Consider the following 27,653-nt stretch of genomic DNA (forward strand, 5'->3'; position numbering starts at 1 on the left):
ACTTCCAATCAAAATAAGCTTCACACTGACACAACAGGAAAAGAACCGACTGTAAAAAAAAAAAAAAAAAAACTGGAAAGCAGCCAGATTTATAATAGATTGTCCTATTTACAAAAAGGTGCTCGATAGGATTATTGCAAAAATTTCCTCCCAGCAACTCCATGCACCAGCTGCTGCCCTGAGGACGGTGGACAGACGGACATCAGAGCACTGCCTGTTGTGCGCAGGCCCAGGCTGGGGTGGAGGAATGCGCGTGCTGGGATCCACTCAGCCCTGTGGAGAAGACTGACGTCCTCCGTGGTCCTGCCAGCCCGGTGTTCTTAGCACGATGGCTCTGGGAGAGCTCATCAGTGGCTCTTCTGGTTTAAAATGTGCGACGGCCTTGTCATGTGTACGTCATGAACTAGGTGACATTTATCTTAATTTCCAACTCCTTCCCACCTCCATGGCCACTTGCCCTTTATGGAACCCTCCACGACCACCTAACTGATGCCCTCGTTTGCCACAGAACACCAAGGCCCTCTTTCAGGCCTATCTCTTTAAAGGTTGCTACCTTCACCTTCCCGGATTCATCCTGCCCTGTGCTCCCACCACACCCCTGTGTTAATGCACCTTCATTTGTAGACACGTGCAAGGGTGTTAGAATGAAAATGTGGAAGTGAGGCATAGTACGGCCCTTCTATCTTGACAAGGAGGCGCATCCACTCCCACAATGCGCAGGGCCGCCCCGGCCAGGGGAATGGAGGAAATGGATGTTCTTGGAGGATGGGCTGGGAGAACGGCGTCATTAATTGTTCACCATTTCCAGCCCCGTCTTCGGATGTGTCCTCTCTGTCCTGTCGCAGCCAGTGAAGATTTTAAAGGCCACTTTTAGTTTTCCAATCAACAGCTAAATATGATCCGACAAAAAGGCGAGTCCTTTAATGGACAAGTAACGCGCTGGGAGTTGAGGTCTGGGGCCTCACACCTGGCACGTGAACAGGTCATCTCTTTCCTGAAACAACGCTTCCCTTCCCATCAAAGGGTATGAATTATTCGTCCACACAATCTCCCACTCTGGACGTAGCACAAAAGCTCTGCTGCTGTTGGAAGTTGGGTGGGGCCCACCAAATCTAAGGCTCTATAGTTCGGGGGGGCGATCAGGCGCCTAATGTGATGAGAGATCAAGTGAAACCCAAACACGCTACCTTGCCAAGCATTTCTAACAGCCAAATACCAGTCTAGATGGAGCAGGATGGCGTAGACTTAAGGTCAAAGAAGTGTTGCTTAAACATCTTTCAATATTGTGCCTTCAACAAATGGCCTGCTTCCTTATACTTTCATCAAGCAGAGGTTTTTCTTATGTTTCAAGGGCTTAAAATGTGTGAATAGTTTCTTCAATATTTTTTTTTAAATCCTCACCCAAGGATATTTTTCCATTTATCTTCAGTCAGAGTGGGAGGGAGGGTGGGAGAGAGAGAGAGAGAAACATTGATGTGAGAAAGACACATCAACTGGTTGCCTCCCACATGACCCCGATCAGGGCCGGGGACCGAACTGCAACTGAGGTACGTGTCTTTGACCGAAATCGAACCCGCAACTCTTTGGTCCACAGGCCAGCGCTCTAACCGCTGAGCCAAACTGGCCAGGGCAGTTTCTTTACTATTTCATTATGACAGAAATATACGTATGACATATTAGTAGACAGTCCATTTTCTTCAAAACACATTCTCTGTACTCCATTAGTACATCTTTGCTCGTGCAAGTGAATGCCCAGACCACTGACATGATGACTGAATGACTGCCCACTTGCGTTGGCATGTCCATCTCCAGCCAGGCACCCACCGCCTCCCAGGTGCCCGGCTGAATCTCAACAAAGAAGTCAACTGAACCAAGAATGTTTTATCTCTCGGTCATTCAGCATGGAAGTGCTTGTCCCTCGTTCCAACCTTTAGCTATATCCAAAAACCTGATCCACATTTTGAGCCAGTCACCTTTAAAAACACCTAAAATGTGCACTCTCCCGCCAGTTCTCAGCGTTAACATCCTTACCCCTGGCTGCTTCAACTTGTTGACTTGTGTGTCTCTGACTCAGGAATACATGGATTCAGAGAGACTGTGAGTCACATCAGGCCCCCGCCTACCCAAACACAGAAAAACCCTGCGTGAGAGTCTCTAAGGTGGGTGTTAGTTTTGGCTCCCTACTCTGGCTCCGAAAAAAAATCTACCACAAAATAACAATGGCCAACCTTGCAGATCACCACAATTTTATAAAGTACTTTCACAACCATTATCTCGTTTGATCCTCCCAAGAACTTTATGAAGTTGACAAAGCAGGCATTATCCTTATTTTAAAGATTATGAAATGAGGACCCGGAGAGGTTAATTAACCTTCCCAACAGCCCCGCACGGGCAAGCGTCAGAGCTGCCGTGTGTGATGATTCCAGCCCACGGCACCGCCTCGGAGAGCCCTGATTAATTCCGCCTTAGCACAAAGCACGGGACTTATTAGAGCGTTATTATCAGCTATCGCCAGGATAAATATCTCTTGAAATTAAGCCTTCTGAGCGTGATGCCAAGTTATGACAAAGCTCTGGCTTCTTCAGACGGTGTTTCCCTTTGTTGTGCTTAAACAGTCCTCTCTCCTTCCACAAGTTCACTCGTCTCCTCTCCATTCATTCGCTGCTGCACGTTTTAAATATTACAAGTGTCTGATCATCTCAAGACGGTGGGAGCCCCACCTTAACACTCAGTTACCGACGTGGGATGATCCCGACGGTAGGAACTTCTCCGCCGGGTCAGTCCTGCGACTGCACAGTTCCCCCCACTCGCCCCATTAGGTCCTGTTTTGACTTTAGTTTCTCCTATTTTATTCACCGCAGATCTTTATGATTGAAAAGTGTGCGCTGCGGTGTCTTGGTCACTGAGTTTGTTTGGTGCCCCCTTAAATTCTGTGCCTGGGCAACAATTTTGTAGGTGAATCCTCATTCGGTGAATTGTCGGAAGTATTGGAGAAGATACAGAGACAGGACAAAACACATCATAGAAATAATTTGTATGCTCATATTCGTTGCAGCATTATAATAGCCAAAAGGTGGAGATACCCGAAGTGTCCATTGATGGATGAATGGATAAACAAACTGTGCCTCACACAAGCCCGCTGATTTGAAATCCTTGTTTTCTGGTGAAGAGCGGGCGGGTACTCGGGGTCCCACCCATCCGACCGCCAGGCTGCCCAGCCCTCGGGAACCCACGAGGGGGACACAGAGCCTCGGTCAGGCTACTCAGCTGCTCCAACCCTTCATCACTCATCATAATTTTGGACTCACAAGAGTATTTAACTCATAAGACTGTTTAAAACATTTTCATAAAGTACCTGGCATATAGTAAATATAAAATAAATGATGCCATTGATAAAACTATTACGATTTTACTTGCTAATTTTTAATTGTGGTAGGATACTGGTAACATACAGTTTGCCATCTCAACCCTCTGTATGTGTACAGGTCAGCAGCGTTGGACTCAACCCATCTCCGGAATTCTTTTCATCTTGAAGAACTGAAACTCTGTCCATTAATTAACTCCCCACTCACCCTCCCCCAGCGCCAGCAACCACCCTTTCACTTTCTGTCTCTACGAATTTGACTACTGTAGGTACCTCACATAAGTGGAATTGTATACCTGTCCCTTTGTGTCTGTGTGTCTGGCTTCTTTCTTTTTTTTTAAACAGATTTTATTTATATATTTTTTTTTATCCTCACCTGAGGACATTTTTCCATTTTTTGTTCAGGTAGAGTGGGAGGGAGAGAGAGGAACAGAGAGAGAGAGAAAAAAACATCGATGTGAAAGGAACACATCGAGTGACTGCCACCCGCACAACCTACCAGGGCCGGGGACAAACTGCAACCGAGGTACATGCCCTTAGCGTGAACAGAACCCGGGTCTCTCCGGACCGCAGGCCGACGCTCTAACCGCTGAACCAAACCGGCCAGGGCGTGTCTGGCTTCTTTCACTCAGCATAGTGTCTTTAGGGTTCACCCATGTAACAGGTGTCAGAGTTTCCCTCCATTTTCAGGCTGAATAATATTCCATTTATGCACATACCACAGTTTGTTTATCCATTCATCCATCAATGGACACTTCGGGTATCTCCACCTTTGGCTATTATAATGCTGCAATGAATATGAGCATACAAATTATTTCTATGATGTGTTTTGTCCTGTCTCTGTATCTTCTCCAATACTTCCAACAATTCACCGAATGAGGATTCACCTACAAAATGAACGACAAGACCATGCTCACATCGTTCTGACATTAACACCTTGGTGCCAGTTGAGCTTCCGAGGGGTACAGTCTGCAGGACTCAAAATATTAACTTCTCGTCCTTCATTGGCTGAGCCTGAAGGTGTGGCAAACGTAGTTCTGAACGGATCCAACCAATGAGTGGAGAACACAGAACAAACCAGGGCTTAAAAGTCCTCTGGTCAAATGGAGAAGAATCCATCAGGAATTTCACTTATCTGTTGGCCAACATTTGTTAGTTACTTTCTCAAAAACTGTGTTCTAAAAAACTTTGCCAAGCCCTGGCCAGTTTGGCTCTGCAGTTGGAGCGTTGGCCTGCAGACCAGAGAGTCCCGGGTTCGGTTCCCACTAGGGGCACATACAAAAAAAAAAAAAAAAAAAAAAACTTTGCCAAGATATTTTGCATTGTATTAATAATACCTAAAAGCCTTCTGGATAATGAGTGAATTCTAGAGAATAAAATTCATTATATCATCATCAAAGAGTAGATTCTTCCATGAATGGTAGAAGGGCATTAACAGATGACAGGACTTAGAGTTCTCGTTTTCTTTCTTTCGATAGTATGTTCTCAAAGATACTGAGCCCCTAGGAAGAACCAGGCATGAGGCCAGGTGCCGAGGAACCAAGTGGGCCGATCACAGCCTCCTGAGAGACACACGCAGAGAGATCACTTGGACAGCTTGGTGCGCCCATCTGGGCCAGTCTCCGGGCCTGCTCAGGAGAAAGTCTCTGCTTCAGGGAACTTGCAGAGCATCTCAGGAGCTTGTCCTAATTAGTCCTAGGCATTTTCTTGCCTCTGATCTGCACCAAGTTTTAGAGTCATTTCTTCTGCTTGCCACCTGGAGATGGGTCAGTTTTACGGGGGGCATGTCAGTCAGGGATCTCCAGAGGAACAGAACGACGTATTTTAGGAAACTGGCTGATGCGACTGTGGGGCTGACAAGTCCATAATCTGCGGGGCAGGGTGGCAGGGTGGAGATCCAGGGAAGAGATCGCATTGCAGTGTAGGTCTAAAATCTGCAGGGGAAGCAAGCAAGACGGAAGCTCGGGCAGAATGTCCACATTGCGTTATGAGGGAGGCAGAATTCCTTCTTCTTCGGGAAACCTGAGGCTGTGCCCCAAGGCCCTCACCCGAGTGGATCGAGCAGCCCGCCCACACTATGGAGAATAATCTGCAGTCGTCAAAGTCTACTGAACTAAATGTCACATCTAAAAGAGACCTGCACGGCGATGTCTAGACTGGTGTTTGGCCAAATAACTGCACAATAACCCAGGCAAGATGGCACATAGAATTCATCAGCATGGTATGTGAAAGATAGCTCACATTTTTTAAAAATTCAGTAATTAGAAAACAAACTATTCAATTTTTTTCTTAATGACCAAAAGATTTGAACAGTTAATTCACCAAAAATATATATAAACAGATGGCAAAGAATCACATGAAAAGATGCCTAACAATTAGGCAAATGAAAGTTAAAAAGCATTTTTAAATACTGTTTTTAAAAATCCCACTTCATCCTGGACGGTGTGGCTCAGTGGTTGAGCGTCGACCCTGCACCAAGAGGTCGCCGGTTCGATTCCCAGTCAGGGCACATGGCCAGGTGCAGGCTCGATCCCCAGTGGGGGGGCATGCAGGCGGCGACCAATCAATGTTGATGTTTCTCTCTCATGAATGTTTCTATCTCTCTTTCCCTCTCCCTTCCTCTCAAAACTCAATAAAAATATTTTTTTAAAAAGTACATAGCTAAATGCCTGACTTGTAATGGATGCTCAAAAATGTTTCAGAAGAAATCATTGTTCTTTTAGAAGTGTAGTTCCCATTTGCTGAAACCCTAGTATGCACCATGCTGGGAGGCTTAGCTTATGTTCTCATTTATAATTCTTACACTAGCCCTGTGAGATATGGGGACTTGTCAGTCTCACCCACGTTACAGATAGGGAACTTCAGCCTCAGGAGGTTCCGTAACTGTCCAAGGGCCACAGTGAGGACTGGTCACTCTGTGTCACTCACCCAGTCAGGGTCTCGTTGCCAGGATGCCGACCGCACCAGGGTCGTCAGAGGGGACAGCAGTTGCCGCTGCTGGAAAGCATTCTCCACGGCGTTGGTGACATACATGCCCCACACTAGGGTCCATTCCTGCACACTCAGCTTCCTAAGGTCCTACACGACTGCGTTCCACAAAGACGCAGGTACCTAGAACGGACACATGCAGGGTGGACATGGGGCTGTGCTGCCCTCTCAGATCCTCCTTCAAAGAAGGCTTGTGGCCCCAGCCGTCAACTCCTCCCAGGTGCCTGAGCTACCACAAGCCCGCCCAAGGTCAGGGCCCTCCAGGGCCCGTCTCCCCACGCAAGGACGAGCCAGAGGGCCAGCCGGTCCGGCCACAGCCCTCTCCTGCAACATCACTCACTCCCGAGCCCTCCCCGCAGGCTGGAAGCGCTGTTTTCAGGCCTGGGCCACGGTGGGGTCTCCCACCCAAACCTATTTCTCCTGCGTTCCTTCTACAAGTGTTTCTGAAAAATATGCTACACACTGAACCGCCTCCGCATGCACGCCAGAGAACCCGCGGGCTTCGCGTCGGCCGACAAGGAGAGACGCTGCCCAGACACGAAGCCGACCGTTTCCAGGGAAAGGAAAGGCCCCGATGGCCACGCACTTGGACCTGGAGTCGGAGGAAACGCAGTAAGGTACGGACAGATGCCTTAAGTGTACGTGAAATAGCTCCATCCCGGTGACACACAGAGCTGGGGTCCCAGGGACTGACAACGCAGAGAAGGAACCTCCGTCAGATAACACTCAAGGGTAAGAGTTCACCTCCCGGGAGGGATCGGAGCGTCTCCCTGGTTGGCTGAGGCTTCGAACCCGCAAGGCCAAGTAAATGTGTTTTTAAAGGAATGCGTGATAAGAACACTGAAACTCGATATTTCACATCAGAAGGATCAATTTTACAAAACATACATGCCTGGCTGAGGAAAGCTCATCTAAATAGCACTTTAGACTCTTACAGTCATAAAAAGATACAGAAAGTCTGGTGATAGGTGCAGAAATTTCCTCAGCGATTGATAATTGTTTCACATGTTTCATATATATATATATATTTTTTTTTTTTTTTTCTCATTTCCACTTAAGGTCAAGGTCAAAAGAAGCTAAGTAAAGGGTGGGGGGTGGAAGGAGTAAATTGTTCCATGAAAAATTTTGAGCTGATTAAAAATTTACAGAGAGCAGAATCCATTGCAAGCGGAGTCATGCCGCCCTATCTCCTGCATAAAGGGAGCCTGGTTACTTAGCTCTAAACCCTGCTTTCCAGGCTATCTGATTACCCCTTATCAGGGGCCATTAGTGTCTGATAATAGCAACCAATCCCTTGTCAGTCAGCCCTAATTTCCTTAAAGAAAAATCTCCTCCTTTGGCAACTCTCCTCGCTCACCCCATGGAGCGATGCAAGGAGCATAAACACACTTTGAGACCAGGCCCCCACAGGCAAGGTGGCTCCCTGCCTGTCCACAGACACACCTCTCCACATTCCTTGCGCAGGGCAGCATTGTCTTCTTGCCCTGGGCTCGGCCGAGCTGCAGAGGGCTGAACTGGCATGCAGCATTTGTCACGGTCACTGCAAACCGTGTGGAGCGCCAGAGTCCGCAGGACTGCAGAAATGTCCCAGCCCAGCCTCTTCCCTCTATAGGTCAGGAAACAGAAGCCCACACTCTCACAGGGCCGTAGAATCAAGGTTAGATTTCTGACCCCCAAACCAGGCTAATTTCCATCATGACAAGTCACCCGCACATCACACCGCGTTGTCCACAGTATGACTTCGGAAGAAAACTGAAACCATTCCGCCTGGTTTGTCCCGGGAATGTCATCTCCCCTTTGCCACTGTGTGCCTTGTAGCACTTACAGATGTCCTAGAGAGAACTGTACTAACTGAGATCCACCAAAAGGATGACGGCTGGAGAGGGGAGATGTCTCCACTTTGAAATAAAGTCCCATGGACACAAGCCCCTGGTTTGAACAGCATTCTCTCCCTAGGCTCCATGAATGAGAGAAAAGATACAGGGCAACAGGGACGTCCGCAAGAAGAGCGAAACTGCGATTGGCAGGCAGATCAGAGACCACCAAAGGAGATGCCACGGGTCCTAGAATCAAACCAACAGCTGCCCCTCGAGCTCAGACTCTCATCCTGCCTCGACACAGAGACTGAGGTCTGAAAGCAACAGAGAACAGCTCAGCCAGCCCACCGCCGTGCACGCACAGGTTTTCATGGTCATAATCCCTTTGGAGCCTTACTTCTAAGAAGAAGGAAACTAAGTAAACAACTTCAAGGACAAAGAAAGCTAACAAAGAGGGTGTGTGCCCCTGTGTCCACTGCATCTTTATTTACAACGGCCAGTCTACAGAAGCAACCCAAATGCCCATTAATAGATGAGTGGATAGAAAAGCTGTGGTACATACATAGATACAGTGGAATATTACTTGGCCATAAAAAAGAATAAAATCTTACCATTTACAACAGCATGGATGGACGTAGAGGGTATTACGCTAAGTAAAATAAGTCAGCCAGAGAAAACAAATACTGCATGATTTCACTTATATGTGGAAACTAAAGAACAAAATAAACAAACAAACAAAATAGAAACAGACTCATAGATACAGAGAACTGACCGGTGGTAGCCAGACGGGAGGAAGGTTGGGAAGCTGGGTGAAAGTGATGAAAGGATTGAGAAGTGCAGAGGGGTAGTTACAGAACAGTCACAGGGATGCAAAGTACAGCACAAGGAATAGAGTCAATAATACTGCACTAACTACGTGTGGTGCCAGGAGGCTACTGAAAATATCAGGGTGAACACCTGGTAAAGTCTATGATTGTCTAACCGCTATGCTGCACACCTGAAACTAAAAATGAGATTGAATGTAAACTGTAATTGAAAAGACGTTTTTAATGTTAGAGAGAGAGAAAGAGAGAGAGGGTGCACGGCATGCCAGGAGGGGCAAGAGTTTCAGTAGGAGGAGATGTCGGGGTGGGGGGGTCACACCTTCTCCTTTTTTCATATTTTCTCAGTTCAGAGCATCAGGAAAGCAAGTGGTAAAGAGAGGATCCTGCTCAGCAAAGACCTGGGAGAAAGAGCCACAGGGTAGGGTGCAAATTAAGGGGATGATATTTATTTATTTATTTGTTTATTGATTTATTTATTTATTTTTATCCTCACCAGAGGACATTTTTGCATTTATCTCCAGATAGAGTGAGAGGAGGTGGGGGAGAGAGAAAAACATCGATGTGAGAGAGACACATCAAGTGGTCGCCACCCACACAACCCCAAGTGGGGCCGGGGACAAACTGCAACCAAGGTACGTGCCCTTAGTGGGAACCAAACCCGGGTCTCTCTGGCCCGCGGGCCGCCGCTCTGGCCGCTGACCCAGACTGGCCAGGGCAAGGTGATACTTACAGGGTCACTGGTGAGCCCAGGAAGAATGGCAAGACAGGAGCATTCGCCCTCTTATTAAATATCCACTTCATACCCGTAGAAAGCAGGCTTGATGGCGTAGAGAACGGAGCCCACGACCCGGAGGAAGAGGAGGGTGCAGGACAAGGGAGTGACGAGGAGATGCAAACGCAGAGCGAGAAGACAGACCCCAGCACCGACAGCGCCAGCTGCGACGCCACCAACTCTTTGGGAGACGCCAGAGAGGCTGAAAAGAAAGCTTTGACTTAAACTAATTTACAAAAACGTTAGACAGTTCAAAGGACACTGGAGTATGTGGAGGAAAAGGATTCACTCGCCACGTGCCAACCTAAACTGATGAGAGGCCCCCTGGGGACATGCTCCGACCGCTCACATCTTAGACGAGGAAGGGGCGCCCAGCACGGAGGCGGAGGGGAGCAGGAGAGGTGACCGAACCAGAACGAACCCGAAGCAGCCGCAGACGTCCCTCCCTGTCATACTACTGGAAACAAAACCCCCAAAAGGCAACTACAGTTTTGCCTACATTTAAACTGGGGGGGGGGGGATTATTAAGAGACATAAACCAAATGATCAAGAGAGGACGTAAAGAACAAAAAGATTCTGTGATCTGAAAGGGCTGGCGGTGAACACTGAGGTTCATTAAAGATGCTCTACACAAGGGCGACTAAACGCTGGCCAAGGTCAATGTAAATGCCTCGTCATACCTCTTAAAAATAGAGAATCATGGATGATCATTCGATATTAATAATCAGAAACTAAAGACACGTTATATGTGTAAGTCTTATACATGGGGAAGGGAAGTAAAAACGCATCCCTTGATATAGGAAGCTTTTTTAAAAAATGATCTCATTCTTAATTTTTATTATTATAAAAATATACATTTTAAAGCTTTTTTAAAGAGCCACTAATAAAATTAAAACTAGAGTACATTGGCTCAGAACCACAGAAGAGTGTAAAGGTTTTAAAAATAAATACACACACACACAAACAAAGAGAAAACATCAGAAAGAGAAAGGAAACTTTTTTAAAAAACCAAGAATAAACTTCATTGCAAAAATAAATTGAAACATTAAATTGGATTTTATCTTTTTTTTTTATTGATTTTTTTAGAGAGAGAGAGAAAAACACTGATGTGACAGAAACATCGATCACCTGACTTCTGCACGCCCCCCACTGGGGATCGAGCCCGCAACCCGGGAATGTGCCCTGACTGGGAATGGATCGGGGACCTCTCAGTCTATGGGACAACGCTCAATCCACTGAGCCACACCAGCTGGGCCACGGCATAGAAATTAATAAGCATTCTCTTAAGTAACCTGTGAATAAAATTTAAAAATTACAACAAAGAAGTCGATTTTTTTAAATGACCAATTATTTTAAAACTATCAAAACTTCTGAAGTAGATCAAATAGTTCTCATAGGAAGGTTCACATTTAAATTCTCTCACTATTGAAAAGAACAAAATTAAATGCACTAAGCCTTTTATGCAAAAACCAAGCAAATCTATAGGAGGTAAAGAATATTTTTGTAGCCCTGGCCGGTTTGGCTCAGCGGTTGGAGCGTCGGCCTGCGGTACAGAGAGACCCGGGTTCGGTTCCCACTAGGGGCACGTACTTCGGTTGCGGTTTGTCCCCAGCCCTGGTTGGTCGTGCGGGTGGCAGCCACTCGATGTGTCCCTTCACGTCGATGTTTCTCTCTCTCTCTCTTCCTCTCTCTCCCTCCCTCTCTATCTGAACAAAAAATGGAAAAATGTCCTCGGGTGAGGATTAAAAAAAAAAAAAGAATATTTTTGTAGCCCTGGCCGGTTTGGCTCAGCGGTTAGAGCGTCGGCCTGCAGTCCGGAGAGACCCAGGTTCGGTTCCCGCTAAGGGCACGTACTTCGGTTGCGGTTTGTCCCCGGCCCTGGTTGGTCGTGCAGGTGGCAGCCACTCGATGTGTCCCTTTCACATCGATGTTTCTCTCTCTCTATCTCTTCCTCTCTCTCCCTCCCACTCTATCTGTACAAAAAATGGAAAAATGTCCTCAAGTGAGGATAAAAAAAAAGAATATTTTTGTAATTAGTGTTGTTTGATGAAGTGTAGACTTAATATATAAGTCCTAGAGCTGATACTTTGGAAATCATATATACAAAAACACCGCTGTAGCCACTCAAATTGAAAAAATAAAATCAGAAGATAGCAATATACCGATGTACATGAAAATGTAGAAATGACAACAAATACAAAAAGATTTAAAATTATAAAAGCATATTTTGTATAGATCCGTGCTAATACCACTGAGAATCTCTAAGAAACAACAGATTCTTGTAAGAAACTGTTCATTATATAAACAAAACCAAGAACATCTCACTTGGATAAACCAAAACTATGAAAAAATTGGGAAAGTTATCCAAAATTTACCTTGGGCGGTTCTACACCGTAGCTGACTTTTTAGATAAGGTTTTAAATAAGGAGTAGATTATTTTTATAACATGTTAATCACTTCAGAGCATAGAAAATATAGAAAGCCTGTCAACACCTTTTATATAACTGGTCTAACCCTGAAGCTAACATCAGAAAGAAAGAAAAAAGAGAGAGAACCAAAAAGAAAGAATAAACACAAACCTACAGACAAAGCTCATAACTGGAGTCCAGAAACACTAAATCAAGTGCCACAAAGTGAATTCCGTAGTGTTTTAGAGCCACCGATCTAACTAGAGTGGCACGAGAAACCCTCGGCCATTCGCTATGAGGCGCTGCGTCACTGTCACAGTGCACGAGGGCCCAGGAGAAAAGCAGTGTGACACTCAACTCATCCGATTTCTCAGGTCAGCTGTTCACACGCTGTCTAGGTACTGGAGGGTAAAAATTAATTTCCAGATATCCAGATAATTCATTAAGAAAAAGATCAAAGTCTGAATTATTCAGATATCCGTAATTAAATATTTATTAATTCAAATAAAATATTCTCTGAGAAAGAGAAATATTATGCTACAAGCCATTTCTTCATTATCACGAGCAATAGGAACTCCCCGTTCCGACCAAGGAAGCCTCCAGAGCCTCCACCGGATGTGGGTCATCACAGTCACTGCTCTTCCGCGAGGTCACCCACTGCTTGTCCATCTCACTTCATGACTCGGCTCAGGTCCCACTACCCCTGGTCACGCGTCCACACCATCTCCTCTTCCTCCCCTCCAGGAAGTTACAAGTAACACCCTCTTCTCTTCCTTCCCTCCTGGCCCCAGGCAAAGTTCTACCAGAACTCTCCAGCCTGATTATTTCGCTGTCTTCCCAGAGACCCCTGGGGCCCGAGGTTGTGGCATGGAATTCCCTTACCCCAGCACTCGACACAGAGTGAGCCCTCGATCCACTTTGATTCTGTAATTAACCGATCCAAAAATTTGCCAGTACGTATCTGTAGTGGTTCCTATGCAGCAAAACAATTGTAAATTATTGAGTCACAATTTCCTCCAACCAATTGGCCCCAAACGCTCATGCACGCATGCGGAGACATACACACCTGGGAAGGTTTAAGGCATTTCCTCATTCCACCTATTGCCCTTGGAGTGTTCAGATTTGCACATGCACTCAGCTGTCATCTTCTTCCTCCTTGGTCTCCACCTGTGTAGACAGTGACAGAACATGACCAAGCTGATCTGGGTGTCCCACTGCAACTACCTGCCGTCAGGCGGTGACCCTCCGATGCCACTAACCCAGGGAGTTTACCTTCCTCGGCCGATGGTCCTACTCTCCCTTGGCCAAACTCAAGTAAATTAGCATCTCTTTTAAGAGGCAACTTCCTATTTTTTTCACATGTCCTACACCAAATCATACTAACCAAGACCGTACAAGCATAGCCGGGTTCCCCCATGAACCAATGTACCGGTCCGTCTTCATGCAAAGAGGAACAGTTCTGGGGACCAAACATCCAAACTGTTGCGCATATCAGTTGGGAGTAAGAAGGACTGTTCTGCTGCAGATGTCCCACACTGAAACTATGACATAGACGAAGCCCCTGGAATCCACCAAAGAATTGGCTAAAATAAATACTCAAGAAAATGGTTCGTTTTTCGTGTGCCTTGTTGAATATTGGGCCTGGGGTTCTAAAGAGTTTGTCATGCTGACCTGTCCCTGGCTTTTCAAACGGATTGTTTTTAAAGAATCAAGCCACTTAACAGTTCAATGAACTGGAAGGGGCAGACGCAGCGTAAGAGGGTCCCCGTGAACGGCCAGGGGAAAGGGTGCAGCAGACAGACAGGGCGGCAGTCACAGCAGGACCACGTGTGCCTCGAACACACGGAAGAGGGAGGTGGGCCCTGCCTCAGGAAACCTGAGCTCCGAGGCCAGCAAATCCAAATTACTCAGTGCAAATCCCATTTTCAAAGGGTGGGCCAGGTCCGTAAACATATCCACAAGCCTGTCCGCTAAATGCAGAGTCTCCTGACTAAATAGTTTAGACGCAGGAAGTAGACCATCTATCTACTGAGTTAAAAAGCAATTTTTACCCATCTTTTTGTATCACAAGGCAATTATTGCTCACTCACCACTTAAATTTGTTCTGACAACCTAATGTCAGATAACACCAAAGAAAACAAATGAAAAATAGAAAGAATAGTTAGTCTCCTATATGATATATGTTTGTGCCAAAAAAGATTAGTTAAAAATCCATCTTCCTCCACCTGAATTCAGAGAATGTTTAAGGGAACTGTCAGTAAAATCATTACTAATGAAGTAGCGGAGTATGCAAAACAATGGTTAGAAAGGAAATTTAAAAGATAAATGCAACTGCAGATGTCACAAATTTTTCATTAGTGAATGAAGATTCTGGGGAAGGTCACGTTTTTTGGAGAGCCTGTGAGCATAAGTATCCAGAGCATCGAATTCCATCTAATCTCGTGTTCTCATCAGACTCTCAACCGTCTCCCTGTGCCCAAACTCCTGCCACTACATTTTAACACACAGCTTTTTCTATAAAAACTGGAAAGGAAACTATTGCAATCCTCCACCCCAACCACCAAATCTAAACCTACTTTCTTGGCTAGCATTGCCCGTGGCATTTACAATAGAGCACACATCTTTACACTGCAAACCGTTGCTCTGGTCGGTTTGGCTCAGCAGTTGGAGTGTCAGCCTGCGGATCAAAGAATCTTGGGTTCAATTCCAGTCAAGGGCACGTACCTCGGTGTGGTTCAGTCCCTGGCCCTGGCTGGGTCATGTGGGAGGCAACCAATCAATGTGTCTCTCTCACATCGATGTTTCTCTGGACGCCCCCCCTCCCTCCTTCTCCCACTCTATCTGAGGATAAATGGGAAAATATTCTTGGGTGAGGATTAAATAAATAAATAAAAAATAAACTACAAACCATCATCACTCACCCAAAATCCCACCCAGGGGCCCCAAGAAGACGGCTCTGCTTGTGGCAGGGATGGGGCTTGGTCTAGAGACATACACCCAGCTGTGACTCGGGACACCGGCTTCGGGAGTGAAAACCGCGACGAGGGCATGGAAGAGTCAAGGAGCGGGAGTGAGGCTGGTGTTGACAGTCTGCAGAGTGGGTTTCAAATGATCAGCGTCTGCAAACAGACATTCCCGCCCATGCCCTGCATCTAGTAACTTCACCTTTTGCACTGGGGAAAGAGCTTGATTCTTCTTCCAAGGAATACTGGGGAGGTATCTCAGAGAGAACCAAAGACCAAGAAGTCACTGTCCCCTGGACTTCTCCTACAACATTTTAATCTGTGTGTGTGTGTGTGTGTGTGTGTGTGTGTGTGTGTTTACTGCCCACATCGACCAGATAAACCAGCCAAATGCCTAGTGGCTCAGTCCACCCTAGACTCTCCCTTCTCCTGAAGTCTAGGCCAGCGTCGTGACCCTTACCCATCTGCTTGGTGCCGATGGAAGGAGCAATTCTATCTCACGCTTAGACTGACGAATGAGAAATGCAAAGTATGTTTAAAAAAATCAACCAAGAAGTTAATGGAACCCTTCATGGTAACGTGCTCTAAACCTGTAAACCAGCTCAAAGCCTCCGATTTCCCTTTCAAAGCTGCACCAAATGCCAAGAACCAGCATCACAACTGTGTGCGGTTGCTTAGAGCGGTCCCAAAGATGCACCAACCCGAGGCGCGGACTTCGCCTCCAAATCCACGTGAACAACATTCCTAATGTATGGAGTCTATTTTCAATAAAGAGTAGCACAGTTATGTCAATGACGTTACAATTAAGTTAATTTGGCTTGGAGCAAAACCCATAAAGCTAAAAAGTCAACTCACTTATGCAGAGGGACAGGAACTACAGAGTCCAAACTGGGACAGAAATCCGGACCTAGACGTGGGTGCCCAGAGAGCCCAGGCTTTGACGGTGCATTCCTCCGGGATCCAGCCCGTTTCAGTGCCAGAGGGCCCAAGAACCTGTGCAGAAAGAAGGATGCAAGACTCAGGGTGACAAAATCCTCACCTAGCCGGGGGCGGGTCAGGCTCGAACCCCAGTGGGAAATCAGGTGCACACCAGGAGAAGTCTGACGAGGGAGTCTCATCAACTCACTCGTCCCCAAAGCTCTCAGGAGGGACAGGAGGGTAAGTAAGGCTACAGTAAGTAGGCTCGCAGGAAGGCAGGTCTGAGGCTCACCAGACAGGCCGGAAGACCAAGGGCGACCCTGCAGGAAGATGGGCTTCAGCAAACACAGCCGGGCCCGGCTGAGACGGGCACCGTCGTGATGAGGTGGGAACACAGAAGCACGGTGGGCAGCGGCCCAGGAAGGCAACATGCGCTCGTGTGGTCCATTTCGAACTCGACCAGGAGGCTCTGCGGCCAAGTGCCCGGAGCAGCACGTTCATCACCAGAGCTGCCAGTGGCTGAGTCACCCAGTGAATGATGCCTGTTCCATCCGACAGGGGCCATCTCGCGGCCTGAAATGGAGTCACCCAGAAGCACATCCTCCCTTCCATTCCTCAGACACTTACTGACCTCGTGCATCTGAAGACGAGCAGGTGGTCGAGCCCCACGGCGTGTTAGGGGACCACAGAAAGTGTGAGGCCCTGAGCGTTACCTTCTTTATACGTAGCAAGGGAATCTCCGCTTGAGAGTCAAAGTTTACACGCACAACGGCCTTTCCAGGGAGTCCTCCATTTCTTTTCTTACCGGGTCTTATCCTCCGGCTCCCCTTTAGAATGCGTTTCTGCTTGATTCACTTTCATGTAGTTTTTTTTACCCAGGGGATTTTATAACGTATTTAATACAAATTGTGTTCAGTCCAGGGAAGTCTGTGAGATCGAACTGCAGTCTGAGAAATGGCTTAGTTGTGATACTGACGTGGCTGCAGGCCCACAGGAGGCCCGAAGCAGTCGCCCTATTTGTCCATCTCTCTGCAGGCTTAGCCTCCGTATTTCTACCCGAAGACAACACTTACTAAACGTTTATCTTGTTATCCTCAAAAATAAAAGGCTGTGTATTGTACGATCCCACGTATAGGAAATGTCCAGAACAGGCAAACCCACAGGGACAGAAAGACGACCGGTGGTTTGCAGGAGCAGGGGGTAAGGACTCAGGTGACTGCGAGTGTGGCTGCCGATGACCAGGTTTCCTTCTGGAATAAAAATGTTCTAAAACTGGCTGTGGTGATAGTTGAAAAACTCTATGAATATACTAAAAACCACCGAACCTGTACACGTCAATGGGGTGGGTTGTACACGGTGTGAATTATATCTCAATGAAGCGGCTACCAAAATTTTAATGGCCAGAAAAAAAGACACACAGAGGTTTCAGGATGTGATACTGTTTCTACGTTAGCACTTTGGGAACTATAGAGTTAATAGGTCGCTTTTACTTAACCCTTGGTGCTGTTTCCACGTAGGTGACACACCTGTGCAGCCACGAAGGACGCCCCCTGCTTTTCCTTGCTCTGAGACAGAGAGCGGCGACACCCCATCAAGTGAGCAAGACACGGACGCTTTCTACAGGCAAAGTCCCACACTCAGCATCTGGTGCTCCTCCCACCCCGCGTGCACATTGAGTATGTGAGGGTGGACTGGGACTTCTACTCCTGGGGGGATTTCTGTTCAGCACCAAACGCACTAGATCCCGAGTGGTTTACATTACAATGTTTCTTAAATATAAAGCCACCAAAGGCTGGGAATAGGTTCCCTCTGCTTAGAGTACTTCTGTAATTTAAAATAAATATAACGAGCCCTGGCTGGTTTGGCTCAGTGGTTAGAATGTTGGTCCAGGGACTGAAGGATCTCGGGTTCAATTCCCGGTCAAGGGCATGTACCTGGGAAGCAGGTCTGATCCCCACCCCCAGTCGGGGTCATGCAGGGGGCAACCAATGGATGTGTCTCTCTCACATTGATGTTTCTCTCTCTCTCTCTCTCCCTCCCTACCTCCCATACTATCTAAAAATCAGTGGAAGAATATCCTCGGGTGAGGATTAACCAAAAATAATTAATTAAAATAAATATAACAAAAATGACTTTTTTAAAAAAGCCACAAAATCTAAAATTAATAAATTCATTTGAACATGGCAGGTGATGGCGAGACTGTTAAAGTGACTTCTAAGGAAGCTGTGGCCTGGGTCTGGCCCATGGCAATGCTGTGTGTGCCACAAGCTGTGTGATTGTCCCAACACTTGTCTACAGGTTACAGAAGGCTTTGCTTGTACGGCACTAGGTGACAGTCGTGGTCCTTCACGTGGAGAGGAACCTCGATGCCTACGTCCTAGGTCCACCTGTTTCTGCACTGACGTGTGGCAGTTAATGTGAAAGTCTCCACTGCTCTGCTCACCCAGGATTTGTTTGCCGCAGACGGACCACGGGTGCCTGCCATCTAATTATCTAATCAGCTTCACCGGGGAGCAGTGCCCTGCTGTCTCTGACTTCAGCCCTTCTACTGGAGGCAGGTGCTGAATGAAACACCTCCCAACGTCAGCCTTTGAGTTGTAGTCCAGATTGTGCTAGATCCCGACCACCTACGTGGAGTTTATGTTCTAAAATCAGCACCGAAGGCAAAAATTAAAATCTGAACTACCCCTGAAATTGTGTTGAACTGCAAATGGAGCGTGAGGTCCGCGGCATCAGCTGTATGGTCCTGGGCAGTCATTCTCACGCCCACTGAAGTCTGAGCACCACTGACACAGACTCAGGGAAAGAACGGAAGGGAAGCCCTCCGCAGAAGTGGGGGCATCCAAACCACCCCACGTGTCAGACAACGGCCGTCCCCAGGGATGACCCGGAGACCAGTGGGGAATTCGGAAGTGTCCTTGTTTGCCAGGAGAAGTTACTCCATTTCTTCTTTTCTTATATGGAGCTTCTAAACCTAATGTGTTGGTGGGTTTGGTCACACTGAGGGACCTAAACAAGACAGCGGGCCTTCATGCAATGCCGTGATCCAGTGCGCCGTGGGTTGTCTCTTCTCGTTTATCCCGTCGTTGACTCGTGCAAAACCTAGTTCTCTAAAAGCTGCTGTTTGCACAACGTTAACTTTGTTGAAATGTACAATTCTGTATGTATTTACTGGAGAACAAAAATGAATCTTATTAAAGAGCAAGGATTGTATATTGTGCCCAAGGAATCAGACTGTCATCGGCTGAGAAGAATCAGGAGATACAGTGCACACAGAGGCACCATGGACCAAGGCGGGAAGGATGGCTGGCTATCAAGAAGGGAAGGTTGAAATCTAGCAAATCTATGGACCTTAATCAAACCAAACCAACCATCAGAATATTTGGTCTGCACAATTTTCCAAGAGACATTTTAGCATCACGCATTTGGGTCCTCTCAAAGCAACACGGGCCTTATACATAGCCAATCCTAAGAACCAAAAGGAGTGATTCTGTCCAGTGTTGCCCTGGTTCCGCCCACTCGGCTCTGGCCTCCTAGCCTCAAGAGGAACTTTTTCTTCTCTCGACTGCCTTTGCTCCTTCTCAACCACTCGGCTCTGATCATCGCACTTATCCAAGGCCGGTCTTCCTGCGGCTGCCATCGCGTCAACAGAGAGGCCCCGCCGCTCCAGTTGTCCACTTAGAAATCTGGAAATCTGTCCCTTACCTCCGCTTCCATGCAAGCACCCAGACTGGTCTCTCTTGGCCACAGTACCCCTTCCTGCTCCAGGCCGGCAACATCCCCTACCCGAACTATCAGAATACCCTCCTGACTGCTGCCCCTCTTGCTCCCTAGGGAACGTTCTCTGCACAGCAGCAGAATGATCTGAGGATGCAAATCAATCATGTCAGCTACTTGCCTCTTTTACTTACTGCCCTTCCTCCCAGCATCACGATGGAATCAATGCCCTGCCTGCCAGGCGTGTTCCTTGTGATCTGGCCCCTGCACCCTCCGGCTTCAGAAAGGGCCACTTCCCCCGCCAGGCCTCTCTGGGACTCCTGAGGTCCCAGCTCTGTGTCTCTGCAGGGACTTCACACTTCCTCAGGCCTCAGTGTGGGGTGCCTGACCCTCCCAGGAAGTCTGAGCAATATCCCCACCCCCAGACTGCTCCCCTTGTTACACCTCCTACAGTGTGGTCAGTAGAATAATGCCCCCTCAAAGATATCCACACCCTAATCTTTGGAATCTGTGAGTATTTTACCTTATATGGCAAGAAGTAACATAAAATCCCTAACTGAAAGTGAGTCATCCCGGCCTAACCCTGTAGCTTCCTTGATAAATGTCAATCTTTACCTTAAGTGAGCTTGTCCGTTGTCATTTTGCATATAAGATAACGGGCCCCTGGAATGTCAGAGTAAACCCCCTTTCCAGACCTCTCAGGGTAGTACAACCTCCCCCCAGAGCACGAGACCATATTACCCCTCACTGTTATCTTGTTCCCACATAGCATCTCTGTGCTGTAAATGTTAACTATTAACTATTCTGTACCCGCCAAAGTAGAAGAAGCATGTGTTTCTCTCTTTTACTTTTTATTCAGTCTCAGAGATTTCTCTGATGTGCTTTCTCCCCACCCCCCCGATCTACCACCAGTGGATTTCATGTAACCCCTTTACGTCTCCTCCTTTGATTGTAATGTATAAAATAATCTGTAAAACTGCCATTCTCCCGAGCATTTTCTCAATCCATTGAGATTTAGCTTCCCTCAATAGTCATCATTTGGCTCAGATAAACTCATAAAAATTCTCTTTAAAAAAAAAAAAAAAAATCCTGAGATGGGGAAATTGCTTTGGATGATCCAGATGGGCCTGATGTAATCACATGAGTCCTTAAAGGTAGGGGAAGTTCCTCGCTTGTGGTCACAGAGGCACATGAGGACAGAGGACTGTCAGAGGGCAGCCAACTTGCTGGCTGTGAAGCTGGAGGAAGGGGCAAAGTCAAGGGGTGCGGGGCCCCTGCCCAGCAAGGACACGGAATTCCCCCCGAGCAGCGACTTTCACCCCGCGTGCTGAGGCCGAACCTACCAAACATGCAATGCCTGACTCTTCAGTCAGGGGCACGGGCCTCTTTTCCCTTAGGACTATCAGATAAAAACATGACAACAGCCAATACAACGATAGACATCCAGGGTGAAGGAAATCCAAATTATACTTATTTCTTGTCCGATCAGCAAAAACAGTTGCTGGTGCGCTTCAGAAATGTAGTCATTAGTTTCTGTGTGCCGTGAGGTGAAAGAGGTTGAAAACCGCTGTCTTAGAGCCTCCAGAAGGAATGAGGTCCTGCCCACAACTTGGTGTAGCCAGGTGAGACCCATGTTGCACTTCCAACCTACAGATCTTGGAGATAATAAATATGTGTTGTTATAAAAGCACTGTGTGTGTGCTACTTTGTTATAGCACCACGGGAAACTAACACACAACCATTTGGGGTACGTGTCATCCCTCTAATATCAGTAATTATTTCTATCATGTGGTGGTTGAAAAACACAAACTCTGGTGTCCAACCCAGTCAAGCTCCTGCTCCCCCACTCACCAGCCAGGTAGCTTTGGATAAGTCAACCTAACAGACCTGCTAAGCTCCCATCGACCCCCTGATCTGTGAGAAGGGGGTAACGCTCACCTCCAAGGGCGTAACGGCCATTCAATAAGACAATGTGGAAAGGTACTTCGCACAACGACTGGCACAGCAAGCCTCCAATAGCTGGAAGCCATGGCAAGTACTCGTTAGTTGTGCAAGTATTTCTTTTCCCCACAGGTTACTGTGTCTGCAGAGACGGTCACCGTGGCTGTATTGCTCATTTCTGTATTTCCAGGGACAAGCACAGAGCTGAACAGAGGAGGTAGTCAACAAAGAGAGAGTGGATGAATGGATGAATGGGGTTCTGCGGGCCCTATTTTAGGTACCAAGAGTTACAGAGGCATAATTCACCCAGGTGGCTCAACACTGTGCACTGAGCAGTTGCCTACGTGCTGGGCATTAAGTGCTGACGAGTGGAAAAGGAAACACAGATACTGTCTGCGAGCTTACAGCAGGCCCGGGTTCCCAACAGGTACAGAGTGTGACAGCATTAGACAGTATGGACTTCTGAAAGGTATAGAAGAGGAAACTGTGGCATCTACCCCTGGGTGATCTGGGACGCTTTCCTGGAGGTGCTGAGATGGAATGGGTCTGTGAGTCTAGGCAACGTTTCACTGGACAAGAGCAAACAAGGAGAATCATTCTGGGGACTGGTAAATGGCATTAGTAATGGTACTGAGACAGGCAGACTGAAGACGTACTTGGGGGTAACTTTGACTCTGGTCAAGAATTAATGTTGGGAAGTAGGGGACATAGGTCTGGAAGAGTAACTTTGGGCCTGTTTCTAGATGGTTCTCAACACAGCTAAAGACTGTGGACTGCCCCATGAAGCAAAGGGAGGGTCAGTGAAGATTTCTGATCCAGGAACAATGCAATGAGACAGTGTGTAGGACAACAGGAGGATTGAGCTGGACAGACAGCTGCACCGATACACAGTGTGGGGCTTCAAGTCCCAGCTGTAAAATATGGCAGGAAAACTAGATGGTAATACATCAGGAAGTTCCTTATCTAAGCTTTCAAAACCACTTTGGAATTTGTTGTTTTCAGAGTACGGTCTGGATTCTTGCCTTGACAGTCTCGGTAGTCAGTGTGCTTTGTTCACTAGCCTGGTTAGCAATCACTGTGCCGCCCTGGGCCCTGGGCTGGGCAGCTCTTCTGTTAGAGGCCCTCCCGTGAACTTATTCTAAGCCTCTCCAGAGGTGTTAGCATTGGAATCGTGAGCTCTCTGCAGTGCGTCATCTCGTGGAGGTTATCTCAGGGTTTTGAGAGTGAAATGTAGAGTAAGCTGGGTCCTCAGTAGTCCTTGCCAAGAACCCCAAAATCTTAGTCTGTGGGTGATACCTTCCCCACCTGGACAAAGATTGACCTCCCTAAAAAAAAGTGAGTTTTGTCCCATCAGAGGCTAGCACAGACATGGGGACCAAACCCAGCCCTATCCTGGGAATCTCAGCTCACAAACAGGCAGGTGTAGAAGGCCTATCTCCACCCCGGGTTTATGATGCCAAACTCTATTATAAAACATTCACTCAGGAAAAGTATCAAACTGTATTTACTACCATTACAAATGGCACCCAAATATTTCCCAAGTGGTTCCTGAGATCAGTCGTGTGCACTTCTTAAAAGTCTTAAATGCTTCCAAACTCTTTTGGAATTTGTAGTGACTGACACAGGTTTTTAAAATTAGTATTACTGCTCATGTCACATTTTCGCCTGATTTCCAATCTTTTGTGGTATCCTTGATTAGTAAGGAACTCGATTTTATCTTCTACTGAGGGCCTTTGAATGTAGCAAAATGTTGAAATGATTCATTAATCATAATAAAAGACTTCAAAGGGTTCCAGTTAAACTTCAGGTTTCGGGAAGAGCATACTAGACAGTCAACTTCTTCTATTTCAACTTCAGGACAATGAGCCTAGTGGAGAATTTTGCTAAAAATGCCTCATGAATACGTTAGTCACATCTAAAAATCATCTGTTATCCACATGTTCACATTATATATTGTATTTCATCCAACATCCATTTATTATGTAGGAAGATAGAGTTTAGGCTGTTCATTTCTACTGATCCATTCCCTGAACTGTAAAAGAAAAATAAAGTGAACTCCTCAGGGCCGGCGCCTGACCAAAACCAGAGAAACTGGCTTATGGCCGGGATTCAAGCTTCGTCTACATGGGCTCTGGTTTGAAACATAAAAAGTTGAAATTCATCCAATGATTCTTTTGTTTGTGTGTTTTGTTGTTTTGTAGTGGAGGATTTAGGGTTCCTTTATTGAAAGGTAAGGAGAGTGGAAACTGTTACTTTAAAACTCAATCACCAATGGCTTACAGTTGGGGAATTTTAAAAGCAAAAATCAGCCCTGGCTGGTTTGGCTCAGCGGTTAGAGTGTCAGCCCGCAGACGGGCAAGTCCAGGGTTTGGTTCCAGCTAGGGGCGTGCAGTTTGTCCAGGCCCCACTTGGGGTTGTGTGGGTGACAACCAGTGATGTGTCTCTCTTACATCGATGTTTCTCTCTCTCTTCCCCCTCTCCCTCCTGCTCTATCTGAAGATAAATGCAAAAAGTGTCCTCGGGTGAGGATAAAAATAAATAAATAAAAGCAAAAAAGCATGAGTAAGGGGTTCAGGATCTTGGGCTGTTGATTGGTCAGCTCTTATTTGAGCTTCAGCAATTTTTTTTATCCTCATGGGGGGATATTTTTCCATTTACTTTTTAATAGAGTAGGAGGGAGGAAGGGAGGGAAAGAGAAATCTATGAAAAAGATTCATATTGATTGGCTGCCTCTCAGGGGACAACCTGCAACCCAGGTAGGTGCCCTTGAGGAGAAATCAACCCCACAACCCTTAGGGTCCGCGAGCCATCGCTCTAACCACTGAACAACACTGAGCAGGGCAACGTCAGCAATTTTCTTAATCTCATTTATTTAGTTATTAATGGCATCTTGTCCAGGGTCTTTGCGACTGTGGCCAGGTGGGTGTTTCTGCTTACAGATTTCTGCAGGACATCTTGAGACTTCCACACCGCCAGGACCCTGCTTCCCCACCGGCCTCTCCCTCCGTCACTTTCCCGTCCTCTTCGACGGCTCGATGCCTCTGCAGTTTGGCAATCAGTTCTTTCGCTGGATTGAAGACGCCACTGGTCTGCTGGTCACAGACGTAGCAGCGCGGGGTGGTGCGGAAATGCTGCAGGGCGCAGTTCTCGCAGAAATAATGCCTGCACTTGGTGACCACCGGGTTTTGGAAGGTCTGGCGACAGATGAAACAACTGAGTGGTACCTCCTGCCCTTGGCCTCCCACCTCATAGTTCTCGTGCTCGGAGACGCCATAGCGCCCCTCGCCAAGCTCCCGCTCGATCTGCCAGCCGTGCTTGTAGTCGGAGCGGTCGTGCAGGAACTTGCAGCTGTCCCCGAAGCCGCAGAAGCCCGTCTCCTTGTAGTCCTTACAGATGTCGGGCTGGTAATCCCAGCGCACGGTGGCACGCAGGTGCTCGGGCGCTCGGACGGGGCCCTTGCGCGCCGCGCCGCAGGGCGCAGCGCCGGCGCCCGGGGCCGTGGGCTTGGCGTAGCCCCGGTAGCTGCGCATCCCCCGGTAGATCTCGTCATCCTCCCGGCCCCTCGGCTGCGCCTGGGTCCGGGGGCCGCGCTCGGCGAGGGCCTGCGCGCCCCGCTCCTTCTCTGGGTCCAGCTCGTAGACCGCAGTGGCCCCCATGTCCTCAGGCCCCACGGGTTTCGCGGAGCGGGTGGACTTGTAGACCACGCGGGGAGTCTCGGGCTCGTTCTCCTCCTCCTCCTCGCGACTCGGGTCGCAGGAGGCCTTCCGGTGGCCGCAGCCCCGGGTCTTCTGGATCATGGGGTCGTGGGTCGGCCGCTTGGGCTCGCGGCGAACCACCGGGCTGCCTTCGTCGCCGTCACCGCCGCTGCCGCCTCCGGGCTCGGGCTCGGGCTCGCTGACCCGGCGCCTCCTGCGGCCCGCGGCCCCTCTCCGCTTCTTGAACAGGAAGGGGCACACCTGGCCCGTCGCCCTGTCTGGGGGACACTGCTCGGCCATCTTCCAGGCCCCAACCGTCTCGCTCCGTTCATGCGCGCTGGGTCCCACGGGCGTCGGTCACGTGACAGAGGGGGGCGGTCAGGGGGCGGGGGAGGGGAAGGGAAGGGGGAGGGGAGGGGAGGGGAAAGGGGGAGGGAAGAGGAGAGCAAGGGAAGGGAAGGGGGAGGGAAGGGAAGGGGGAGGGGTGGGGAGGGGAGGGGAAGGGGACAGGGAGGGAGGAGGGAGGGGGAAAGGGGAAGGGTGAGGGAAGGGAAGGAAGGGGGAAGGGAGGAGGGAAGTGGATGGAGGGGAAGGGAAGGGGGAGGGGAGAAGGGAAGGGACGGGAAGGGGGCGGGTCAAGGAAGGGGAGGGGGGGGAAGGGAAGGGAAGGGAAGGGGGAGGGAGGGAAGGGGGAGGGAGATGGAAGCGGAAGGGAAGGGGGGTAGGGAGAAGGGAAGGGGGAGGGTGAAGGGGGGAGGGAAGGGAAGGAGGGAAGGGACGGAAGGACGGGAAGGAAGGGAAGGGAAGGGAAGGGAAGGGGACGGGAAGGGGGAGGGAGGGAAGGGAGGAGGGAAGGCAAGGGAAGGGAAGGGAGAGGGAAGGAAGGGAAGGGGGAGGGGAGGGAAGGGAAGAGAAGGGAAGGGAAGGGAAGGGGTAGGGAAGGGAAGGCGGAGGGAAGGGAAGGGGGCGGGAAGGGAGGGGAAGGGAAGGGGAGGAAAGGGAAGGGGGAGGGGAGGGAAAGGGAGGAAAGGGGAGGGGAGGGGAGGGGAAGGGGCAGGTGCTCAACAGAGACTGGGGCAAGGCCTGCTGGGAAGAGGACTGACACAGAGTGCGCTCAAAGGATTGTTTTCAATTTTTTAAAGATACGCAGCTGCGTGTTTTTCTTGCATGAACATTGCCATGGCCCCTGTGGAGCTGGCCTTCAGTGTGCTTGCTGCTTTCACAGTGTGTCAGTATCTGTAGAAACTGTCTGGGAATGGTTCGAGAAATGTTTGCACGCCCTCCCAAAAGGCCTCAGCGCCTCCGTTTTCCAACCAATCCAATGAGTGCTTTTAAACCAGCCATCCAGAAACACTATTCGTCATCCTTCCGTGAGCTGACCCTATGAAGCTGACCCTATGTGTGCAAAGTAACTAAGTGTTTGACCGGACTAAGTGTTCAGCAAGACAAAAGGTTGTGTGTATTCAGTTTTAATGATTTCAGGAACAATAAGAGCAAAGATTAAAAGATGAGCACACAGTGAAAAACAAAGAACTCTCCTGAAACACACATTGAAAGTCCAGGTCTTCGTTCCTTGCAGGGAATTCAGGGAGGGGCTGCTCGGGGGTGAGGTGAGGCGCACAGACGTCTGTGAGCACCCCGAGGCATCCCTGGGGGCAGAAGGACACAGATGTCCCGGTTCCCGTGAGAGGAAGTCCCAGTCAGGACTGGCATGGCCACAGGCCCAAAGCACAGGACACCGCTCTGAGGCAGCTGGTAATCTGGGGGACACTGGAAGTGGGGGGCTGTGGGGGCAGAGGGGGTGTGACAGCATCAGCCATGACAGTGGTGCCTCGCATCAGGCAGTAAGGGCTGCAATGCGGTGCTGGGGAGCAGGACGTTTCTCTGCCAACAAGGAGGACAGGGAAGGTTGGAACAAAGAAGTGCTTTAGAGACATCAGTCTGAGGATAAGCCAGAGGACAGGGCGCAGCTAGGAGGGAAGATCTGCCCGGGACCAGGGCACTGGCCTACAAGCAAGTCAGGTGGCTGCAACCTGAAAGGCGACGGTGGAGCCACGAGGAGACAGGGTAAACCCAGCAGTCAGTCCACATCTGGTAACTGATACCATCTCGGCACAAAATGACTCAAAACCTCCTGACTGAGAGGTGGAGAAGCAGGGATCAAGTTCAGGAAGCTAGAGAACACACGAGAAAATGCGGGTTTTGAAAACAACGAAGTGATTGATGGTGGGTGGGTTTGTTTTTCA

General features: G+C 48.5%; 1 protein-coding gene across 1 annotated transcript; it reads right to left on the bottom strand.

The window, feature by feature from the left end:
* Positions 1–24,645: 24,645 nt before the first annotated feature.
* LOC118617614 (E3 ubiquitin-protein ligase RNF113A-like) lies at positions 24,646–25,707 on the bottom strand. The gene has a single exon (XM_036243597.1). It carries the CDS (start codon positions 25,705–25,707, stop codon positions 24,646–24,648), a length of 1,062 nt encoding a protein of 353 aa, XP_036099490.1.
* Positions 25,708–27,653: the final 1,946 nt, after the last annotated feature.

The sequence above is a fragment of the Molossus molossus genome, unplaced genomic scaffold (assembly GCF_014108415.1).
Source record: "Molossus molossus isolate mMolMol1 unplaced genomic scaffold, mMolMol1.p scaffold_m16_p_5, whole genome shotgun sequence".
Classification (NCBI taxonomy): Eukaryota; Metazoa; Chordata; class Mammalia; order Chiroptera; family Molossidae; genus Molossus; species Molossus molossus.